This window comes from Stigmatopora nigra, chromosome 7 (genome assembly GCF_051989575.1).
Source record: "Stigmatopora nigra isolate UIUO_SnigA chromosome 7, RoL_Snig_1.1, whole genome shotgun sequence".
Classification (NCBI taxonomy): domain Eukaryota; kingdom Metazoa; phylum Chordata; class Actinopteri; order Syngnathiformes; family Syngnathidae; genus Stigmatopora; species Stigmatopora nigra.
In genome coordinates this window covers 11325840-11348899 of record NC_135514.1, presented here as the reverse complement: position 1 = coordinate 11348899, position 23060 = coordinate 11325840, and the positions used below count along the sequence as shown (strand labels likewise).

The 23060-nt window shown below is 38.6% G+C and overlaps 2 protein-coding genes across 2 annotated transcripts; one reads left to right on the top strand and one right to left on the bottom strand.

Annotated features, from left to right (window-relative positions):
- Positions 1-2493: 2493 nt before the first annotated feature.
- Positions 2494-17942, bottom strand: rasip1 (Ras interacting protein 1). The gene is made up of 16 exons (XM_077720090.1): positions 17610-17942; positions 17001-17122; positions 15424-15866; positions 14330-14566; positions 14011-14252; positions 12605-12769; positions 11185-11389; positions 9910-10208; positions 9659-9820; positions 8414-8454; positions 8006-8160; positions 5472-5584; positions 4613-4901; positions 3403-3566; positions 3187-3328; positions 2494-3108 (listed from the first exon to the last, which is right to left on the bottom strand). Exons 2-16 carry the CDS (start codon positions 17120-17122, stop codon positions 2930-2932), a joined length of 2958 nt encoding a protein of 985 aa, XP_077576216.1. The 5' UTR covers positions 17610-17942; the 3' UTR covers positions 2494-2929.
- A 915-nt stretch (positions 17943-18857) lies between these two features.
- On the top strand, positions 18858-20785 carry cox6b2 (cytochrome c oxidase subunit 6B2). Its single transcript, XM_077720093.1, has 4 exons — positions 18858-18922; positions 19333-19447; positions 19529-19629; positions 20534-20785. Exons 2-4 carry the CDS (start codon positions 19342-19344, stop codon positions 20585-20587), a joined length of 261 nt encoding a protein of 86 aa, XP_077576219.1. The 5' UTR covers positions 18858-18922; positions 19333-19341; the 3' UTR covers positions 20588-20785.
- The last annotated feature ends 2275 nt before the right edge of the window (positions 20786-23060 follow it).

The following is a 23060-nucleotide window of genomic DNA, read 5'->3' as shown; positions in this document are numbered from 1 at the left end:
GACATACATAGACATCTACAGAATCTTGAATTTAGTGCATACAAAAGGCGCACCAACTCATTGGGTGACCCGTCCACTTTGTAGAAAATATTAGACTTTCAAGTGCACCCTATGTGAGTAAATATGTACCGTGTTGCATTTGTACGTTTTTTTATCGCTTAATAAGCGGAATGCAATCGTTAATAAGGGAAGAAATTGGCCTAGGTTGACAGGTATGAAATCTTCGCACTACTATCATACTTTTCTCTTCCCTCCTCTGACTCAGCTGTCTTTGTAGGAAACTCTGTGGCTTTGAAGAGTGAAATAATCTTTCATTACTTGACAGTGGGCCCCGAGAAGGTAAAACAGGAGATGACAGGGTGAGATGAAGTACCCCATTGTCTTCAACCTCGATGGTAATTGTGCGGGGCAAATTACAGAGAAAGGCCACAACAACAGGTGTGGGGGGTTGAGCACCTGGGCCCCGGGAGGTGCGTGCGTTTAGCTTTGCACGATGGCGCAATTCCGGGTGAAAGTGAGCATGACATGCCGTCTGCGTCGGATCACAGGAAGCATTTGTGTGTCACATGCTTACTAAATCTCTGCACTGTTACTTAATCCCAGTCAGACTGCATTTACGGTAGTGCCAAACTTCAAACCATTAGCAGAGGGCCAGTCGGAAGATCCATCTGGGTTGAGTTAATCAGTGTCACGACCTACATTTGTTTGGTGTTACTGGAAATTTGAAATATGCTGATTACAATCGCCTACTGTTAATCAGTGGTTTAGGAACCGCAAGGGGGAACCCCAGGGATTCAAAAAGATGATTGGCAGTAAATCATTAGAGTACTAAAGTGCTAAACTCAACTCTCAACTGTGAGCAAGGGGCTTTTGAAGCTTGCAGTACCACATATGGCCACTGGAGGCTGGCTTCAAAACAGAGCAATCTTCCACTATAAAATGGTTGAGTTCACCCTCAACATAAATCTGGAAATTCTGGTAATTTTTTTTGGACTGTACGATGACGTCATGACTTCATTGTTTGACAACTTGGAAAAGCAGAATTATAAATTTAAGTGTCTATAAAGGAATACTTTTAATGGAAGCAGAAGGATAGGTCAGATCAGGGGTATGGAACCTATGGCTCGGGAGCCATATGTGGCTCTTTTGATAGGTGTATATGGCTCTCCGCCTTATTAAATCATAATTTTTCTTCATTAGACTCTTCTGCATGCATCTTCTCATTGATATCCATTGATTAGCAACACTTTTTTTACTTAAAATATGGCTCGGGAGCCATATTTGGCTCTTTTAATGGGTGTATATGGCTCTCCGCCTTTTTAAATCATATTTTTTTCTTCATTAGACTCTTCTGCATGCATCTTCTCATTGATACTCATTGATTAGCAACACTTTTTTTACTTAAAAGTGCTGAAATGAATAAGAAATGCTCACATTTTCATGTATTTTTTCTTTTCAATTCTGAGTATGGCTCTCAAGGAATAATGTTTAAAAATATGAATTGTTTATGGCTCTCTATGATGGTGTGTGTATAATAAGTACTTATTTACACTTGATGGTAGAATTTGGCTATGATTAGCATATTTGAAATCACAATTTTCCATTTTTTTAAGTGGATATGAGTATGGTTTGTGGCTTTTTTGAAAATTACTCATTGGAACGGTCTTGTAGTGGAAGTAGTGTCTAATATACAGCAATAAAACCTGTTTTTGGAACGTCTGTACAGTGAGAATCCTGACTAGGCGAGACTAGGGGGGGCAACAGTGCTGATGCAAATAATAGAAAAGGGGCCGGAAGTTTGCTCATACCGTCTCTCAGCGATAGTGACGTTCTCTTTCTTTCTTTTTTCTTCCCTTTTAACGTTTTACCGTAACTACGCAAGACTGTAAGAGAGGAAACCGGTCTGGGTAGAAGCCAGTCTCGTAGAACAATAACTTAACAGCGACGTCAGAGAGATTCAAACTCCAAACAGAGACGCTGAGGCATTGTTTTCTTTGGCTTTCCCTTCCATACATTTATGGACTTAACTGGATATGACAGATACAAGTCCGTACTTGGCTCTTAGTCATGCCAGCCCATAATATTTAGAAGCCACCTGTCCCTTCTTTGAGTTCTCGGACATCAGCACTTAACCACATGAACGAAATGGGAAAATCATCTCTTGATTTTTGAGACTGACCTGTTTTACCATCATTTGTCTGATCATCATTTATTGTATTGACTCATCAGTTGACGTTACATGTCATCATTATGACAGGAAATGAGAATTGGACCCCTTGGCGTTTGTCATGATGGCTTCTTTACTCAATTTTGGATGCAGACTCAGCATTGCGTGTTTAAGAGGGGGAATGGGTCATGTAGCGCCGCCTTGTGGAATGCTATCAAATGTCAAAGCGTAGTGGGCCTTTTGGGTACAATCTTGATGAATGTGATAGCAAAAAAAAGTGGAATTGAGACTTTTTTTAAGAACATGTCGTTTTAATTGATACTATTCTGTAAGAAATTGTAAAAAAAATTAAGTTTTCTCATAAATGTTTATATAAAGTCGACTTTTTTTCGAATTTATGGGCTATGTTGTGGGAAATCCGTGTTCGATTCCTAACTGATGCAAATTATGATATATATTTACTTAAACTAAAGTCCAGTTTAGTTAAAATGTTGCATTTAAAATACTTTAACTGAAATCTTGAAATGTTAAGTTCACAATATTAACACGTTTTTTTTTTAACTTTACCGTCGTCCAACCTTAAAAAATTCAAGTAAAATTAGTTAGTTTTTTTATACAGTGTGTACTGATGTGTAGAACATTTTTTTTTAAAGATATATTTGGGAATATTCCTCTTATTGTACTTGGAAAACTCAAATCGAATACATAAATTGATACGGAAATGTGACAATTGTGTGAAGTTTGATGGCAAATCCATAAATCTTAAAGTCGAGTCCTCTGATTGGCCGGGAGCTCGTCTTGGTCGAGCCCCCACAAGAAGTTACGGAGACGCGTTACTTCCTTTTGGAGGTCCGGGCTCGGCACAGGTTGGGAGAGGTCCAGGCGGGGGGTCTCGTTTGGCAGGATGAGAGGAGGGTGGTCCAGAAAGCTCTCAAATATGTCTAAAATGGAAAATAGTAGTAGTACAATTGCAGTCAATGGAAAATTGCTATATGAACAAAATGTGATGTGTTTATTACCTCCACTTAGCTCAGTGCCAGGTGGGGGAGCCCAACAGATTGGGGGTGCTCGACTTGGGCCCAGTTTGTAATGAGTGAGTAGGTGATGCAGTTGGGCGGGGCTTAGCAAGGCGTGGTCCTCTACTAAACTGTTCCAGCAGGACTAGAAGAGAAAAGGAAAATGTCAACATGGATAAGTAGTCAACATAGTTCAAAATAAAGGGAAAATCACATTACCTGTATTAGACGAGTCTTGGGAATACATAAAAAGTTGACGATGACTGACAGCTTCTTCATAAACTCGGAGGCAATGTCCCCAAGCCCCGCCCCCTGAAGCCAGTCCAGAACTAAGTCCAGGTTTGTGCGGATTTGCACAGCTCTGGACCAGGAGAAAAGGCCATCTATAAAAAAAAAAAACATAATAGGATGTTTGTATTGATTTTTTTAATGAACATTTAATATCTCACTCTGAAATGATGATGAAACTTGTTGGGAGGGTGCATGTTGGCCAGTGGAAGAATAGGTTTATATTTTTTTGCAGCCATTGGTCAAGAAATAGCCTCAAAATCATCATAAATATATTAAATAAATGCTTATTTCGTGCAACCAATATCAACACTACCGTGGGAACCAACTGGTCCTCATTCACAAAGTATTTCTTTTCATCCGTCTACTGTGAGTTTCTAAACAATTTAGCACTAGTAGACGTCCATTCCGTTTGAAGTGGACATCTAGCATCGTTAAGGGCGGCTGATAAATCCCCATTGACTAAAATAAATAAATAAATAATGCCCTAATAGTAAGTAACTGTAATAGTTCTCCAATTGATTTCGACTATAAATACTATAAACTACAGTGTACTCTAGTACAGGGGTGTCAGACCCATTTTAGATACAATATTTAGATTTTTTTTAAATAAATGGATTAAAAGAACTGGATTAAAATCCCTGAATATTCCGTTTTTTATAGATCTAAAACAATGTTTATTTTAGCATTTTCTTATATATATTTTTTAGATTTTACAAGTAGATTTTTGAACTAAAAACATAAAATAATTATTAAAAATTACAATTATTGATTTAAAAGGAGGAAATTGAGGAAATTTAATATACATGTATACTCTTCATTTTAATTTTATCTTAAAACAGAAAGTCAGCACTCATGATTTACTTTCCCGGGCCACACAAAATGATGCGGTGGGCCAGATTTGGCCCCCGAGCCACCACTTTGACACCTGTACTCTAATACATCAAAATTGAAATAATCTTTCATTCTTTCATTTTAGACCAGCATCAATTATATATGCTCATTTTTTACATTTGCCTAAATATGAAATCCAATGAACCAAAATGATACTATTAACAGTGTTCCAAAATATGATGTCATTGCATAATAATGCTTCTGAATGATGTGAGAAAATAACGTCTTTCATGTGCATTTGTCTCACCTCTCTCTAACAAGGTGTTGAGCAAAGAAGTGTTGGTGAAGAAGAAGAGGTAACCAAACGTTTGGGACGTGAGTGGCGGCGACAGGCAAGCTTCTCGGGAGAGCGTCAATGACGACCGATACACTTCCACCAAGCCGGCCACTTTAGGCGGCAAGGTAGCTACGTCCTCCCCTTCTTCTTCTACTTTCTCCTTTCCCTCCGCTTCCTGTTCTCCGGCCTTCTTCTCCGCCTTCTCCTCTCTGGAGAATGGGTTGGTGTCCAACAAGGCAGGAAGGAGGGAGTAAAGGGTCTGGCGGATGAGAAAATAGAATACCGTATTTTCACGACTATAAGGCGCACTTAAAAGTCTTAAATTTTCTCCAAAATAGACAGTGCGTCTTATAACCCAGTGCGCCTTATATATGGAAAAACAGAAAACCAAAAACGAAAAACCACCACTGTCGGATATTAAAAAAACACAAACGCCTGAACTGAAACAATACTGTTAAATATGCAGATGCCATCTTAGTTTACAAAATCTTCCATCATATAGCTCCTCCCCCACTGCAAGATTTTAGACAAAAAAAATCCAAAACATCAACAATGGCTGGCTCTAGAGGTGACTGTCTAGTGAGTGCTTCATACCTGAAAGTCAATAGCAATTACCGTATTTTCACGACTATAAGGCGCACTTAAAAGTCTTAAATTTTCTCCAAAATAGACAGTGCGCCTTATAATACAGTGCACCTTATATATGGAAACATGTAATCCTTTGAGGGTGCGCCTTTAATGTGGTGCACCTTATAGTCGTGAAAATACGGTATTTCAATGCAAGGTAAGTGAAAAAATGACAATGACGCGAAAGGGGGCGTGGTTTTACCTTTGTCAGGTGGTAAACGCATTGTTGGAAGGTGTGCATGATGACATCATCGAGTTGAGCGAGAGCTTCTGAGCACGTGTCCATGTCGGCCGTCAACACCGGGTCTCCTGGGGCTGGATTATATCATTAGAAGTATATTACGTGCAATTCTAAATGGGTTGGATGTTTATCAAGGTTCATGGCAGTGAATGAGAAAAGAGGAATTGAAGTATTACGTCAGTTGTAGGCGCGACGTTGACAAAATAAACCACTAGTCAATCTCCAAATTTCAACCTATTAAATTACGAGTGTCAACTCTTGTTGGTTGGAAGCCACGGTGTTCTTAGGGTTTTCCTAAGGGGGATGTTAATGGTCTACACACCCTTCTCGGATGGCAGAAATATATAACAAATGTCTTAAAAAGTAAATAAAATGGGAAAATGTGACATGTCAATGAAAAGAAATAACGGAAAACTACAATAACGCTTTAAAACTGGTTTGGGGAATTCATAGTCGTTTAAAAAGTGCTATTTAAAAGTCAAATTCGTTGATGGCATGCTGATAAATTAAAATGTTGTCTTTTTTTTATACCACGTCAATTTTTACAAGCTGAAGCGCTTTTAAATTGGCGCAAAAAGACAATTGCTGTTGTTCTTGTTCTTGTGGACACAAAAATTTAAGGTCCAAATCCCTTATTGATTTTCAGAGCCTGACTTTAGTTTTTGTTGTTGTTTTTTTTTAAATCAGGCTGTGGTCAGCCAGTAGATGGCTTTAAAAAAAGTTTTTAAAACACTTAAAAATAAATATAAAATTAAATACAAAGTTAAAAAAATGTTAAATAAGGTTAATTTTTTTTAGATTTTTTACCCTGTAGTTAAAAATCTTGACTTGCCAAAGAAAAACAGTAAATAAATAGCAGTCAAAAACACTTATCGGACCTAACTACATTTACTACAAAATCTTCCAAGACAAAGCTCCTCTTCCAATGCAAGATTTTATACAAAAAAATCCAACACATCAACAAGGGCTGGCTCTAGAGGTGACTGTGTAGTTCCCTTCAAAAAGAATACATTCAGTTTAAACTCCTCTGTCCATGCCACACATACCTAAAACTCAATTCCAATTATTATATGTCAACTCCCGTCTCTAAACGTCTTCACCAATCATCTTAAAGCCAAAAACTGCAATCACAATGCTATCTAAAACTGTGCTACTAGTATATTTCATCTTTAACCTACCCAAGGGACTAAAATCTTACATATTTACATTTATATCTTCATTAAAATGAATACTTTTTTTAATATGTGCAGTCCCTTATGACATAAATCAACTGAAAACACAAAAATCCCACTCCGTTATAATGTGATCTACAAGCATCACAGCTCAATTGAACATCTTGTTTAATCTTTTTAAGAGGGAAAGTAAAACAAAACCACTAAGATAATGCGGTTGCGCAAATGTGCACACACTCTTAAAATGGTAATACTCCACTTGTAGTTCTTTTAGTGACGAGTTACTTGGTGTTCGCGCCAAACCTACTTTTTGGATTTGATTTCAGTGGACCATAACAAAATCTTTCAAACACATGTGGGAAAATGTCTAGTGGTGCGGTTTGTGCAAATGGATCTGGGGGCTTAGTCAAGGTGGAGGCAATTACGAACACATTGACTCACCGCAAAACTTGAGGGCTTCTGCTAGAAAGCAACAAAAAAAACTAAAGACAGCCAGGGTCTATGAGAACAGCTTACTTTTATATGGTCGGCAGGTGTTGAATTGGACATGTTTTAAAGGGATTTTTAGCTAACTTTGTGGAGTCAAGTGTATTTCTAAAGTTTAACCCAATGGTGTCAGACTCGGGTTGGTTCGCGGGCCGATTTAACGTCAACTTGATTTCATGTTGATTTTAGATATAATATTTAGATTATTTTAAATTAAATGGATTAAGAGCCCTGAATATGCAGTTTATTATAGATATAATACAATGTTTATTTGAGTTTTTTTAAAATATATTTTTCGATTTTACAAAATGATTTTTGAACTAAAAACACAGAAAAAAATGGATTAAAAATTGACAATTATTGATTTAAAAGGGGGAAAATCAGGAAATTTAAGACATGGTGTTCACCTTTTTGGTTTTAAATTTCCACCCCACCCTCACAAAAAATCAATATTTGCTCTATAAAAAGTAAAATTATCATAACAATTGAAAAAAATATATATAAAAATATTGACATGAATCCATGTTGATATTTTAAGAGGATAACAGTCAAAAAATATTATTATAATCGTAAATTAATTTGTAAGAAAACTTATAATTTTTTATATATTTCATAACTGAAAACAAATGATCATATCCTTAATCTAAAGAAGTAAAATGTAGATTAATTTTGGAATAAGATCAAACCACTGAGTGAGAGTTTGTGTTTTTGCTGTTTGGAAATGTTGGCTTTTTCTGTCCTGAGTTTGCATTTTGAATCTTCTTCAAAAGTATGAATGTTTGTAGTTTATAGTAGTGTTTTTTTAAAGTATTTTGCCTGTACATGCCTTCTCCTCACCTTCAAATTCCCACTCTTTCTCCATGACCTCCACTTTAACCTGGAAGAAGTTTAGAAGCTCAGTCGCATTGGACATCCAAAACATCAGCGGCCGAAGATCCGACGACAACTTCTGAACATCGGACGCACTAATCTCGCCATCCGACTCGTTAGAACTGGACACAACAGGTAATGAATGAATGAATGAATACCCTTCAAAAAAATCCCTTCCTTACATAATTCCATCTTGACTAATACCAGGCCGAAGTTATTTTTACCCGGCTCAATTTTGCAGCTGACTTTCATCATACCACAAAAATGTAGCGCAGTCATAATAGTGCAAGGGCAAATGTATCACCCATCGTTTTCATCCCCGGGGCTACTAAATGAAGCAAACATGGCGTTAGGAGGAAGAAAAAAAGTGCTTACTTTTGCGTGGGATGCTTCTCTCCAAATTCCTTAATGTTATCCTGGAGACAGAAAAGAGAAGAGAAGAATTGAGTGTGGTTAAACGGCCTCATTTAGGCCCCATTACAGCACTTTTTCCACCCAAGTAGAGAGTGACATCAGCTCGTCTTCATAATTTAGCGAGCCGCAATGACGAGGGTATGGCGCGTCTGCTTTGGTTCTAATCAATGGGTCGCTAAAGGGTGATACTCAGGATTATTTTTTTATACAAAAGGGCAGTCAGGTGATAAGAATGCTTAGTGTTGAGGGTTTTTTGGGAAAGTGGGGATTTCCATGTGAACCAAAATGTCAGAAATGTGAAAAGTGGAATCAGAGAGTTGATTTTTTTAAGGGAAATTGCATGGGAATGCTTTCATGGCAGTCAATATTTTATATATATATATATATATATATATATATATATATATATATACTTTTTTAAAAAATATTATATATACAGTCCAAATTTTTGAATTCCTTGGTTACTTCCTTTAAATTTGGGAAATTATTTGCGGTCATCAGTACTGATTTGGGGTCAGTTTTTGTAGATTTTACCAAATTGGTGTGCCGTTTTGTGGTTTTTTTCTGATTTTTATTTAGTTCGTATTTTTAATGCTTTCATGGCAGTCAATACACTTGTGCGGATTCAAGGGAATTTTTGGGTCAATTCCAAGGAGACTTCTTTTAGATTTTACAAAATTGAGGGGCCCTTTTCTACTGATTTTTGTGACAATTCTAGGTCACAACCTGTTGGGCACTTTCCCTATAATTTCTTTTTATTTTAGGTCCTTTTTGGGGACATTTCTGGGTTACTTACTGTTAAGTGTGTATTATTTTTTGTAGTTTATTCTATGCAGGTCACTTAATGTTTATTTTATGTCACTTCTGATTGATTTGGGGCATTTGTTGCAGTTTTTTGGGTCAAAAATGTATGTGCCATTTCCAACTTATCTTTGCAAAGTTCATATGGTTTTTATAGCTATTCAATGCCTTTTTGTAGATTTTTCGCCATATTTTGGTCACTTACTGATCATTTTCGATTACTTTTTGCAGATTTAGGATTAGATCCAGATCTAGTATCCCATCAGGAGTCGTGTGAATTTTGGGAGAAAATTTGGAATACACAACGGGTGTAAAATATGGCACCCAGTGCCTTATTTTGACGACCCACCAAAAAATAGAAGGAATAACATTTATAGCTTCACCATAATGAATAAAAAAACCTACCCAGACAATTTCTTTGATCTGATTGGCCGCCTTGAGCAAAATCTGTGGTGTTAAAGCAGGGTCGAGCTGCTTGGAGGCGTGGTCGATCATGATTGACAGCAGATATGCAGGAGCCAAAGGTCCCCCTCCGGAGTCAGGAGAGGAGTTTTTTGATAGAATCTCCTAAGAAAAACAAGGAGAAATTCATATCTATATCATATAATATCATATCTATATTATTACGCTTTATGTTATGCTTCAAAAAGCCTCACCTGTAACAAAGCGTCAGCGTTCCGGGGATGAAACTTTAAAACCGAATCTGTGGATCCCAAGTAGTGCCTCAACGCTTCTTGTTTATCCGCCAACCCCGACGAACAACAGGGGTGCGAGTCGTCCGAGTGCCACGGCAGCGTCAACGCCAAAGGCGCCACCGGGGTCACTCGGGGGTCGCGGTATAAGAAAAGGAAGTGGTTTCCAAGACCGATGACGTCTCCAGGTTTGAGGACGCTTTCCCTGTAAAGGGCCACCCCGTTGTGGGTGACGGCGCCTCCTCGGAATGGTCGTATTAAGGCTGGAATGGCGAGAAGGGTTTGCGTTTAGTAGCGGATTTGGGGTGTCATGGTGGTGCCTTGAGATATGAGTTTATTTGTGGAACTGTTTTCCTCCGAAATTGAGCTAATGGAAATGTTATCTAGCAGTGTAAATCAGCAAGTGAGTGTCGTGGGGGGTGCTGGACCCTATGACAGCCAACTATGGGCACCAGGCGGGGGACAGTCAGAACTGGTATTTATTTTTATTTTTTTACAAAATTATTTTTAACTAAAAACTGAAAAAAAATATTAAAAATGGCAATTATTGATTTAAAAGGGGTAAAATCAAGAAAATTAATATAGATCCATACTCTTTTTTAATTTGATCCTAAAACAGAAAGTCAGCACTTATGGTCTACTTTTTTGGGCTACAAAAAATGATGCGGCGGGCCAGATTTGGCCCCCGGGCCGCCACTTTGACACCGGTGATTTAAAGTGTTCAACCTTCCTATCATTTATGTTATTTGGGCTGTGAAACCGGAGTACCCGGAGAAAACCCATGTAAACTTCAATTAAATACATTATTACAGTGAGATTGAACAGAATCAGGATAGGCTGTTTCACTGAGGCTACCAAAAAAACCTTTTAAAGTTGATGAGATTTTTGTTTCTTTTTTTCCCCGATAAAGGGTTATTACATCTTTTTTATTTCTAATATTTATTTATTTATTTTACTGTGAACATTTTTAATGTCAACTGTTTGTCTGGGTCGCCCTTTGGGAGCTTTGAGGATCGCAAATTGTTTAAATAAACTTGACTTGACTTATCTGGGAAAAGTGATCACCAGTTAGGAATAATCTTTTTCCCACTGAATTCGTCACTTGGGATTTTTTTTTTTGCTCTCAACTCAAAGCAAAAAAAAAAAAACTCTTGTTTGGCCAATCTAGTCATTTTTATCTCAAAGCACCACCATATATACTATAAATAGATCAAAAATGTTTGAATTATGTACATCTACCTCGCCCGGTGGGTGTTTCGGGAACAGCCGAATCCCTCCTAACAAGTAAATGCCTTGCTAAAAGGTCAGGGGCCGACAGGAAGGTGTCCACTTTAAGAGGTTTCTTCCCTTTCCTCTCTCTTTCTTTATCTTTCTCCCTCTCCCTCATGGTAAGCTTTCTCCCAAAGACATGAGTCTGTGCCGCCATAATGTACAAAACAAAATCCTAAAAGAGAAAAACACATTTAAAAAAAAGGTAAACAGTTCACGGGAGGTCTGACATTCCATCAGATACTAAAAGCGAACAGAAGGGAGTTGATATTATACAAAGTGTGTCACAGTTTGCCACAAAAGGCACCTGTGTGAGGTCATTGTGCGAGATTGAGTGATGGAGTGACGAGTTAGAGGGATTTTTATATTTTGGAAGAATTGCATTGTCCGGGAATTGCGCAGATGTCGGGTTGGGCAGATGCCACGCGGCGATTACGAGCATGCAGGTATGATGTCACGACCTAGGGCAGGGATGTCAAACATACGGCCCGCGGGCCGGTTCCGGCCCGTCTGGTGGTTTGGTACGGCCAGGGGAAGAAAGCTGCATTGTATAAAAAAATACTGTAATTTCACGACTATAAGGCGCACTTAAAAGTCTTAATTTTTTTCTTAAAATAGACAGGGCGCCTTATAATCCAGTGCGCCTTATATATGGAGAAAAAACCCTAGCTTCTACAGTCAAGTTTGAAATAGAATAAGGCTGGAAAACAACAAAATATGTACTGACACTGATAAATGCAAAAAAATATACATTGAATAAACAATAGTACTTCAACCAATAGTGGCCTCCACGCAGAACCCCCCCCCCCCCAAAAAAAAACGTACTGTATTTTCACGACTATAAGGTGCATTTAAGTCTTATAATCCAGTGCAATTTATATTTGGAAAAAAATAAAATGTGCCTTTCATTGAGGGTGCGTCTTATAATCCAGTGCGCCTTATATATGGAAAAAAATGTTATTCATTGAGGGTGCGCCTTATAGTCGTGAAAATACGGTATGCATTTTCTTTAAAATGTGTAGTTCTTGTATTATCCGCTAGGGGCGCAGTGTTCTAGTACGTGCAGACAAGGTGAAAGTAATACTGCAGCGGAACTAGGACCCCCTTGACCTTGTAAAATTGAATGTTTGAACAGGGTCTATTGGCAACAATAGTTCATAATATATTGTTCATAATGTAAAAGGAAAATTCTGTTAATAAACATTTTGATAATTTACTCATTATTTGCACTAATTATTAGTATTAGTGACTAATACAAAGGAAAAAATGGGTTTATTGTTAGTTCTATGTCATTTTGCAATGAGTTTACTGGTCCGGCTGCACTGGTCCACGTCACTACAACTGTGACTTTTGTTAGATAGCGTGATTAAGATCTGTTAGCGTGTCTTGCCTTGCTGTGGTCGTAACCTTGTAGCAACAGGAAGTAAGGCCGGTCCGTAGGCGGGAGGATCAAACTTTGGGACATCATCTCCAGGTCACAGTTTGTGTAGTCTTTTTCGTCCTCGGGCAGCTGGTGCGTCCAGCCGACCTTTCCCTCGGTTTTTGATGCTCTGACCTGGTTTTGTTGACAAATGGGAAACCAAAATATCCAGATTTTTATGGTTATGAGTGTCTTCCTGTCGAGTGGTTTGGCTTCAAAAAGTTGGAACTACACCATAGTTGGATTTGACCCTCCAATAATAATCGGACATTTTCTTTTCCGCTCATTCTCATAGGGGTGCTGGAGCCCATCCAAGCCAACTTGGAGACACCATGAATTGGTGGCCAGCCAATCACAGGGCGCAACTAAACAAACAACCATTCATGCTCACATACTGGACCAGCATGCATGTTTTTGGGATGTGGGAGAAAACCAGATTGCCCATAGAAAACCCACATAGGCACAGGGAGAAACTCCCTACTTGGAACCCACCATGGATTGAACCCTCAATCTTAGAATTGTGTGGTGGATATGCTAACTACTGAACCACAGTGTCGGCCTCACAGTGGGAGAACGTGGTTCAAATCCAGGTTGGTCCACCTGTGTGGAGTTTCGATGTTCTCCCAGGGCCTTCATGGATTTTCTCCCGGTACTCCGGTTTCTTTACACATTCCAAAGACAAGCATGGTAGGTTGATTGGACACTCTAAATTGTCCCTAGTTTGGTCGTGAATGGTTGTTTGTCTTCTTGTGGCCTACGATTGGCTGGCCACAAATTGAGGGTGTCCCCTGTCTCTGGCCCAAAAGTCAGCTGGGATAAGCTCCAGCACCCCCCGACCCTAATGAAGATAAAGCGGTTCAGAAAATGAGATGTAAGGAAATATTTAACTCATTTGTACCACTGCCAAATATTCACAGGTTAGAAGACTTGTAACCTGTACAAATTTTTTAAAAAGGAGAGTATTCTTATACTCTTTGGATAACAATGAATTTTAAAGTATTGCTGCCAATCTTGCCAATTTTTATCTGTGTATAAAGTGTTCACAATTTTTATGCTTTTCATTTATCATAGGAGAAACTCAAAGGAAGATAGACGTTATTGCCATCTAGAGGACACATTTGTCCTTGGCAAGATCCAAAAAACTTGTGAGTATACAGTACAGTATTACTAGCTGTCTTACCTGTCAACCTCGGCCAATTACTCCCCTTATTGCAATTCCCCTTATTAAGCAATAAAAATAACAATTTGAAATGATCCAAAAAAGTATAAAATACAGAAAAAAACTAGGTTGACAAATATGTAGTACACAAAAAAATCCTGCCTAAGGATAATGTCCCATCTAAAGACCCTTCCCCATTTTAGTGCATTTTCCTCACCTCTCCTTGTTGCTGCCCAATCATGCTCACAATATTTTTCCTCTCCTGCACGGCGCCATTGTTGGCGGTCCGGTTGGCACCTCCGCGAGGTTCGTTGGCCACGTGGTTGCCTTGACGGCGCCTCAAGCTCAGGTTCATATCACTGATGCTCCTCCTGAGCTCCGAGTTCCTTCCGCGGTGGCCACGTTCGGCCTCCTCTGCCCCGCCCCCCGACGACATCCTGCTCTGCCTTCGGCGCACACCTGTCGGCCAGAGACGATCTCGGGGTTAAGCGCCGGCCGGCTCACGTCAGGCCGGCCGGTGATACGGCTGCGCCTACCTTGGTAACTCTCTCGTTCTTTCTCTTCTCTTTCGTAGTCATCCTTCTTCTGGATTTCAAAGCGGCGTTCCAGTCCGTCTTTGGGCCGCCACATGTCGGCCAATAACATGGGGCACTCCCACGGGGCTACATTTCTGCGACACTCCGTCTCCCATTTGATAGTTCCATCTGGTTGCTGGATGGGTTTTCCGATGACATCACAGAGCAGGAAGTCCTCGGGGTTGTGTTTCTGGAGAACTGGAAGGTAATGTTGTTGATGTGTGCATTAGGTCAGAGGTGGGAGACAATGATATATTTGCAGGTTGTATTTTGCTAGTTTACAATGTGGGCCTTCAATAGTAAAACTCAAGAGAATTGAGCTTGAGCTAACTTTGTTTAGCCTATTTTTTTAAGAACATGGACGACAATTGGAATATCAATAAAATGGACATTTGAAAGTCACTGGTGTCAAAGTGGCGGCCCGGGGGGCAAATCTGGCCCACCGCATCATTTTCTGCGGCCCGAAAAAGTAAATAATGAGTGCCGACTTTCTGTTTTAGGATCAAATTAAAATGAAGAGTGTAGATGTATTTGAAATTTCCTGATTTTCCTCTTTTTAAATCAATAATTGTAATTTTTTAATCCATTTTCTCTGTGTTTTTAGTCCAAAAATCATTTTGTAAAATCTAAAAATATGTTAAAAATACTCAGTTGCGACCTATACTCCGAAATTATGTTACTTTATAAACAATAATAATACAAATATCCTTGCAAAACCCATGAAATAATAACGTAATCCATCTTTATGTGTGTGGCTCCAGTTTTTTAACTAGGTCTACAATGTCTTGTGTGTCTTGCTACTGCCACCAAGAAATTTCCTGAATACAGGATAAAATGAAGTTCTAATCTACCGTATTTTCACGACTATAAAACGCTCTTAAAAGTCTGAAATTCTCTCCAAAATAGACAGTGTGCTTTATATATGGAAAAAAACTTTAAGTGTTTTATTCGTTGACGGTGCGCCTTTAAATGCAGTGCGCTTTATAGTCGTGAAAATACTGTAATCTAATCTAATCTTACAATTCACTTCCATAGAACCCCACATCTTAAATTACCTGCGTCGTCCACCTCATCGCGCTCCCTCTCGGTGTAGCGAGTGATAACCTGAGCGATGAGTTGACTGGCCGTAGAGTGAACGTTCGCCAGCAGGGAGCGATAGTTGGCGCCGCTGGACAGGGCATCGCCATAAATCTTGATGAGGCCCGGGGCGGAAGAAGTGGTTGGGGGTTGATAATGGTGGGTGGATGAGGCGGCCCAAAGCTCTCTCTCCCTCTCCCCCAGCGCCCGATCCCGGTCGCTGTTGGAGCGCCCCCGCAGGAAGAGGTGGGAAAGACGCTTGGCTCGCGACTGGGGCGCGGCGGGCCGAGGCCTGAGAAAGGCCGGGGACGGAGACGGTGACGGGTTTGGGGAAGCCAGCGAGGGAGTGGAGTTAGAAAGGGAAGAGGAAGGAATTGAGGGGGCCTCGTGGAGGGAGGTGGCGTCAGAGCTGGTGGTCGACCTGGAAGCCACGCCGGGGGTGAAAGGTAGGGGGGGAGGGGGGGGGGCAGGAAGAGAGGAGTCAGCTGTGAATTATGACTGACTAAACAAGGACAGACTAGACCAAAAATAAAGGACGTGGGGTGGAAGTGACATTGTGGATTGCAGGTGAATGGGAGCCTATCCCAGATGACGTCATGCTTTCCAGCAATGACTTTTATAACCTTGTAAGGAAATCAGTCATATTGTCAGGGGTGTCAATCTCTATTTTTAGACACAATTAGACGAGAATGGGCGAGTAGAAAATGAATTATTAACTTTTGATAGTCGAATTATTTAGAAAAATTGTCCTAATCCTCTTTTTTGAGCTTCTCATCAGCAAATACATTCCATTTTCAGAATCTATAATATTCTCTATTTTTCCCCAGTCTATACATTTTGGTAGCTATATCTTAAACAACAGGGGTATATTAAATGGCGCACAAATGGGAAAGGTACGATCCACTACGCACTCTTTATGCCGTGACGGGGTGCATCAATGTTTTGCTGACTAAAACTACTTACTGCTCAGGTTAAAACTACTTACTGCTAAATAAAGTCTGACTTGGAATTTTAATGAACTTAAGTATCTATAATTATGCCCCCATGAACAACTTACAAATCTTGCTAAAAAAAAGCTGAGTTGCCGTTTAAAATACCTGGGTACATTAAAAAACAGGAGTATATTAAATGGCGCTCAAAAAGCCAAAATCATTTAATATATCCAGGTATATTAAACAGCAAAATACAGTAGCTATCAAAAAAAATATGTTGAAAACCTATATAGCCCATAGTTTACTGTTATTTCTTAAACCTAAAAAAATCTCTCTTTAAATCAGGTTCATATTTGGGTGTGACTTAGGGTTAGGACTTATTTTTAGCAAACACATCCTGATTATTGCTTTCTTTAATGATAATAAGGTCACCAAGCAATCTAGAGATGTATCACTAACAATTTTATAGACAAATGATGCTGTTTATTATAACAGCATAGGGTCACAGAAAATATTTTAGAACTGATTTACAAAACAATGCACAGATTTTAGGTTAAATCGGCACCAATTGTCAATTCTAATGAAATAGGAGCATGTAAAAAAAAAAGGCTCAATAGACTCACTTGACAGAAACAGCACTGGGCCAGCGGCGCCCCAGCTTTGCAAAATGTTTCCTGGGGGAATTGATCCAAAGACCTACTGGGAAATGAAGCTTTCTGACACGAGGACTGCCCGACCCCTCCATCTGACATGCAAACGAGGACAAAAGCCATTCATTCAAAGACACCCAAATCCTGAAAATGCAATAATTGCTGCACCCGGATAACGCGTTGGTTGACGTTGTGTCACCAGTGCCGGAAAAGAAACAATATAACAATAGGATGATGTCACCGTCAAGAAATATCAACAGGATGAACGCACTGTAACTTGTCAACATGTGGAAATAAACACGAGCAAATCAACTGGAAATCAGTTCCTGAAAAATACTGCATTTTAAACAGGATGTATCCTTTTGTTAAAAGAAAAAAAACAGAAAAAAGTACATTTTTTCTCAACAAATCTTATTTAAATACATCATAAGCAGCCTTGAAATAGTAAAATGTCAAATATTTTGTGATGTTAAAGTTTATTTTACTCACTAAAATAGATCGTTAATGCTTTTATACAAAGAAAATGACACCAATTGTTAGAAAGAATCTTCAAATTGTTAAAAAAATAAAATAAAAACTTACCCACAGTAACTTCTGATCCTTCTGAAGTTAAATTTTAATCCCTTTGAATCCAAAACGTAGTTCAAAGTAATCTAACAACACTTTGGCTCCGTCGAAAATCCATATTACAGTCCGTCACATTTCTACACACATTCTTTTTCGATTCTTGCCATCTAAAAAAAAAAAAATACAATCTTCTCTATAAAATACTCCAAATTGCCCCGTTTTCCAGAGAATTTAGACGGGCCGTGCTCATGCTTCGCAGTCCTCGGCCTCTCTGGTTCTATAGATAGAGAAACAGGCCCATTGTTCTAAGTGACAGAATTTCCTTCCTTTGCAGTGGACAACACCTATATCCTGACTGAAAGCGGGAGAGAAGGAACAACTACTATGAAAACGAGAGAAATGGGAAAAGCTCTTGGACTCGCTGTGGATTTCCAAGTACGTAGTCCTATCTGTCCTATTATTACCAGTAAGAAGACATAACGATACATTTTTCATCTTCCCTCAAAATGGAAAGTGATTTTAGTTTATTTACTAGAAAGAAGATAAGGGGGAGTCACACAGTGAGACAGGAAGTTAGATTTAGACACCTGCGACCTTTCAAGGACAAAAATTCTGGTACCGGAATCTGGTTCCTACCCCTTTGTGGGACATAGCATTGAGAAAAAATGTGAGAAACTCATAAACACCATTGAAACATTTATTTCAGCATGTATTATACATCTATATACAGCCCAAGCAAAGAAAGTCAGAGACTCGTGTCCAGAGTTAGCTTGGATAAGATCCAGCACCCCCTGCGACCCTAATGAGGATAAGGCTGGTGACGTCATAGAACACATATTAAAAGGAGTAATTGCATTGGCTATTATCATTTGTCGGACTTTTTGTGTAAGTCCCAATTGATAAACAATAATGTTGTTGTCAATGTTATTTTGAAAAACTACTGAAATTTAAATTCGTTTTCAAATGGCTTGATTTTACAAAAACATCAGAGGTGGGGTGAATTAGTAACTGCATATGTAAAAAGAATACATATGTATATGTTTTATTTTTATTTTTTGAAAATCCAGCCTCGAGCATAGCCAAGTTAATATAGTTTTTGTGAGGCAAAAAAGGTTGCAACTTAAAAATATTTTAGTGGAGATGCTTAGATTAACTGCGACAGAAGACAATGTTTTAAACTGGCCGCCATCTCTGACGCTGACTGACTTTACGTATCTAGCCTCCTAGCTATACTATATCTGTGGCTGCCCCCTTTTCCCCCAGCATGCTTTGCGTATCGAATAGGAAGGACATCTTTTCTGAGAGGACACTGCCGAATAGCACTCAAGGTTAGCTCATGTTCACGCTTAATACCCATTTTTTTGCATGCATTCTCTCATTTTTAGACTTCATAATGACCTAATTAAAGTCAGTTTCTAATTGTTAGTTTCTCTGACTTCTTATTGGGTCATTTTCACTCAAACAATCCCGATCTCTTGAGTTGGCATGGCGTTCTTAGGCTAACGTATTTTCATACAAATATTGATGGCTTTTCCTACTAATTCAACAATTCCCTTTAGTGTTATGTTTTTTTGGTGGAAATTTACGTTTAACTGTGCTTTAATGTTATCCATCTGAACTGACTTGTTATATTTATTACTAAGCGAGCTACGCATTATACCGAGGTCACGTCAAAGCTGTCTTTGCTTCGGTCATTTGTTTGGTTGAAATAATAACAATAACAATATCATATCTACAGATTTCAAAAATGTCTGATACAATGGAGGAGAAGATCAAGAACTACAGGACTGCGCCATTTGACGCCCGGTTCCCCAACACTAACCAGACCCGCAACTGCTACCAAAACTACCTGGGTAAGCCAATTGACCAAGTCACGTGGGTCCATTTCAATTAAAAATATCAAATTAATAACAATATTTTATTTACCGTCATAGACTTCCACAGGTGCAACAAAGCCCTGTCAGCCAAGGACCAAGATGTGGCCCCCTGCGAGTGGTACCAGAGGGTTTACAAAAGTCTTTGTCCCTTGAGCTGGGTATGTTGAATACAACTATTAAAATGTTATAAGGCATTTATTTCATTGGCTGCCCTTTTCAGTGCTAGGCATTCAATCCCATTTATCCGGGGGAGGCTGGCAGCCAATGTATGCTGAGCCCTCCCAGTTAAATTTGATTGGACGTCCATCGCTGTCAATGACATCAAAAATAGTACATAAAAGAATGTAAATTCATATCTTTCCCCAAGTTTAGATTATTTTTCATCCTTGTGAAGCAATATAAGTTCCTATTCAAAACTAAAACAATAAATGGTCTGACAAAATTAATACAATGGAATATTACAAGGCAATAGTAGATGTCTATTGCTGTTAATGGTATAGAAAAGTGAAGGCCTTCCAATTTAGATTAGTTGGATGTCAATCATTAACATTGGCAGTTAAATATTACAAAAAATAGTAAATGTAACTATTGTAGTTTAATGGTTTTGTCTTTAAAGCTAAAATAATTTTGTATTCAAAGCCATGCAAACTTTCAATGCTATTACAAAACTAGCAAGCTGGAATATTACAAAGTAAACTTATTAAATGTATGTGCAACAAAAAGTTTCACTCTTTGAGAATACTAGGAAAATATTTTTGCAAATTGAAGCGCTACTATGCCAAAATATCATAATCTAATTCTACATTTCCAGTGGGAGTGAAAACAAGCAAAATCACATGCAATATGTACATTTATAGGAGTTGAGTTCTTATATGACAAAAATATTCAAATAAATGTATATGACAGCAAGAGCTTTTCCTTAATTTAGTAATTTTGACTAACAGTAATTACTTACCCATTCCCCCTGTAATAGGTGAAAATTCAGAGAGAAAAAACTATTACTAATATGGAAAATCAAAAAGATTTTCTTTTTAATAAGTCATGTTTTCATGTCTCCTGCAGGTTTCCAAATGGGATGAACAAATAGAAAATGGAAGCTTTGCAGGGAAAATCTAAAATAGTGAAAAGTAATGTCCCCATCTTGTAGTACTATTGGCAGGCCCATTTTGTTGCAGTGTACACTTTAATGTTGTGTGTAACATCAGAGAGCCCCAATATTATTTTTGCTGGAGTAACTTAAGCTTCAAATGCACATCAAATGTATATCTGACTCCTCTTTGGCATTGGTTAATCAATAAATACAATGTACACGTACATCGTTTTTTTTTCCTCAGGATTCTGCTCAATTGCAGACATTGGTTCAACCATCTAACCTAAAAAAAAATGGCTTCAATGGGAGCCACTGAGTTGACAATTAACTTTAAAATTCCCCAAAACTAACAGAGAAACCTGAAAATGCCTCAAAAATCAACAAAAAGCAACCAACACATGGGGAAATAGCCTGGAAATGACCCCCAAATCAATAAAAAATTAACCAAAATTTACAGGTTTTAATCTAAAATGACAAGGAAGTGACGTGAAATTAACTCATTGACAACAACCGAGCTCAAATTATTTAGAAAAATTACAATTATGACATAAACCTGCAGTTTTCATTTGAAACTGTAATTCCGCCCTTTGTCCACGCGGTGTCAGTAAGTGCCATCATTTCCAATTAAGTAACCTACCTGGTTCATTGAGTGCACTTCATTTTTTTTAATATTATAAAAGAAAAAAAACATTGGGGAAATTAGCGAACTTCCAATTTTTTTCCGCTTTTTTAGAACTATTTCCCCCCCTCATGACTTATGTAACAACAATCTGGAATCAGCACAATGCTAATCCAAACTTTGCTTGATATGCCCTGGCAAGTCCGTGTTTGTTTAGCGTTTTTTTGGCATCCAGTGCATTTTTTGCTAGTTAGCCCTATCATGAGACTTTTAATTTTAGCAAAAATTCGCATTAGCATAATCAAAGTGATTATTCACTTTCAGGTAAAATGGATTGCATGTCAATCGCCGTCAATGGCAGCAAAAAGACTTAAATGAAGGTTGAAAGAAGAGACTTATTGCAAATAATCAGGAAATGAATGCAAGGGAGATGTCAAGCAGTTGCTTCCGTTCCTTCCTGTCCTCACTGTCATATTGTGTACAAATACTTTGCTGATTAGACTTTAATGTCATTGTGTCCATGGACCGTTGCCTTGGCAACAGGTGGGATGGGATAAGGAGATGGGACAAGAGGCTCCTTAGAAATGTTTTTCTTTTTTTTGACACGTAATGCGAAATAAGTAATCCGTGTGTAACCATTGTGATGTCACAGTTGCAAAAGATTGCCAATGTTTTGCAATATTTGCTGTTTCGGAGGCTTTTTAGTTCGTAAGACATACGTACGACATGAGTCAGAACGTTTGAACTTGCGGTGTAGCTTTAGAAGATGACTCTTGGTATTAATTTTCTACTTTTATTGACTTTTTAAATTACCGTATTTTCACGACTATAAGGCGCACTTAAAAGTCTTAAATTATCTCCAAAATAGACAGTGCGCCTTATAATCCACTGCGCCTTATATATGGAAAAAAAACAGAAAACCAAAAACGAAAAACCACCACTGTCAGATGTTAAAAAAACACAAATGCCTGAACTGAAACAATACTGTTAAATATGCAGATGCCATCTTAGTTTACAAAATCTTCCATCATACTCCCCCACTGCAAGATTTTATGCAAAAAAATCCCAAACATCAACAATGGCTGGCTCTAGAGGTGACTGTGTACTGAGTGCTTCATACCTGGAAGTCAATCGCAATTACCGTATTTTCACGACTATAAGGCGCACTTAAAAGTCTTAAATGTTCTCCAAAATAGACAGTGTGCCTTATGTATGGAAAAAGTTTTGAAATATGTCATTCATTGAAGGTGCGCCTTATAATCCGGTGCACCTTATAGTCGTGAAAATACCGTAGTTATTAGTTAGCAATTAGTTAAATAAGATGTTTTGGCCTATTATTTTTGTCAACAGTAGCGTCGGAATTGAGATTTAGCCACTTAAGGTCTCTTTCTTGGTATTGTCGTGGAGGCCTACAAATTCCAGGCAGAGATTTAGGTGGGCTATAAGATTATAAATGCTGAATTAGAGGAAAGGGGAGGGGTGTTGGGGGGGGTTCTGATTGTTTGCCACCCACTGATCCGGTCTCATGGTTTCTGCATGACCAGGCTTTGTATCTCAGGCATGTGTGCACGTCGGCCTTTTGTGCCGGCGCTAGTGGTGGGCAGCCGCTACAGAGCCCCTTTTCACCGGCGACGTTTGTTTTCTGCCTCCTCGGCTTTGCGCACGGTGTCTTTCTCCACGAGTCAGATTGTGTTGATATGTGCAAATGTTGTCGAGGAATAAGTAGTATGGATGGATGGCTAGGGAAAGTACATAGAATGGTTTGAATGCCGTTTTTTATGTTGTTGGAATACAGGTACAATGTCACTTTAAACTACCTGCTTTTTTATTTTTTCATATTAATGACCAAAATTCCCCTTTGTTAAGTGTTTTTTGTATTT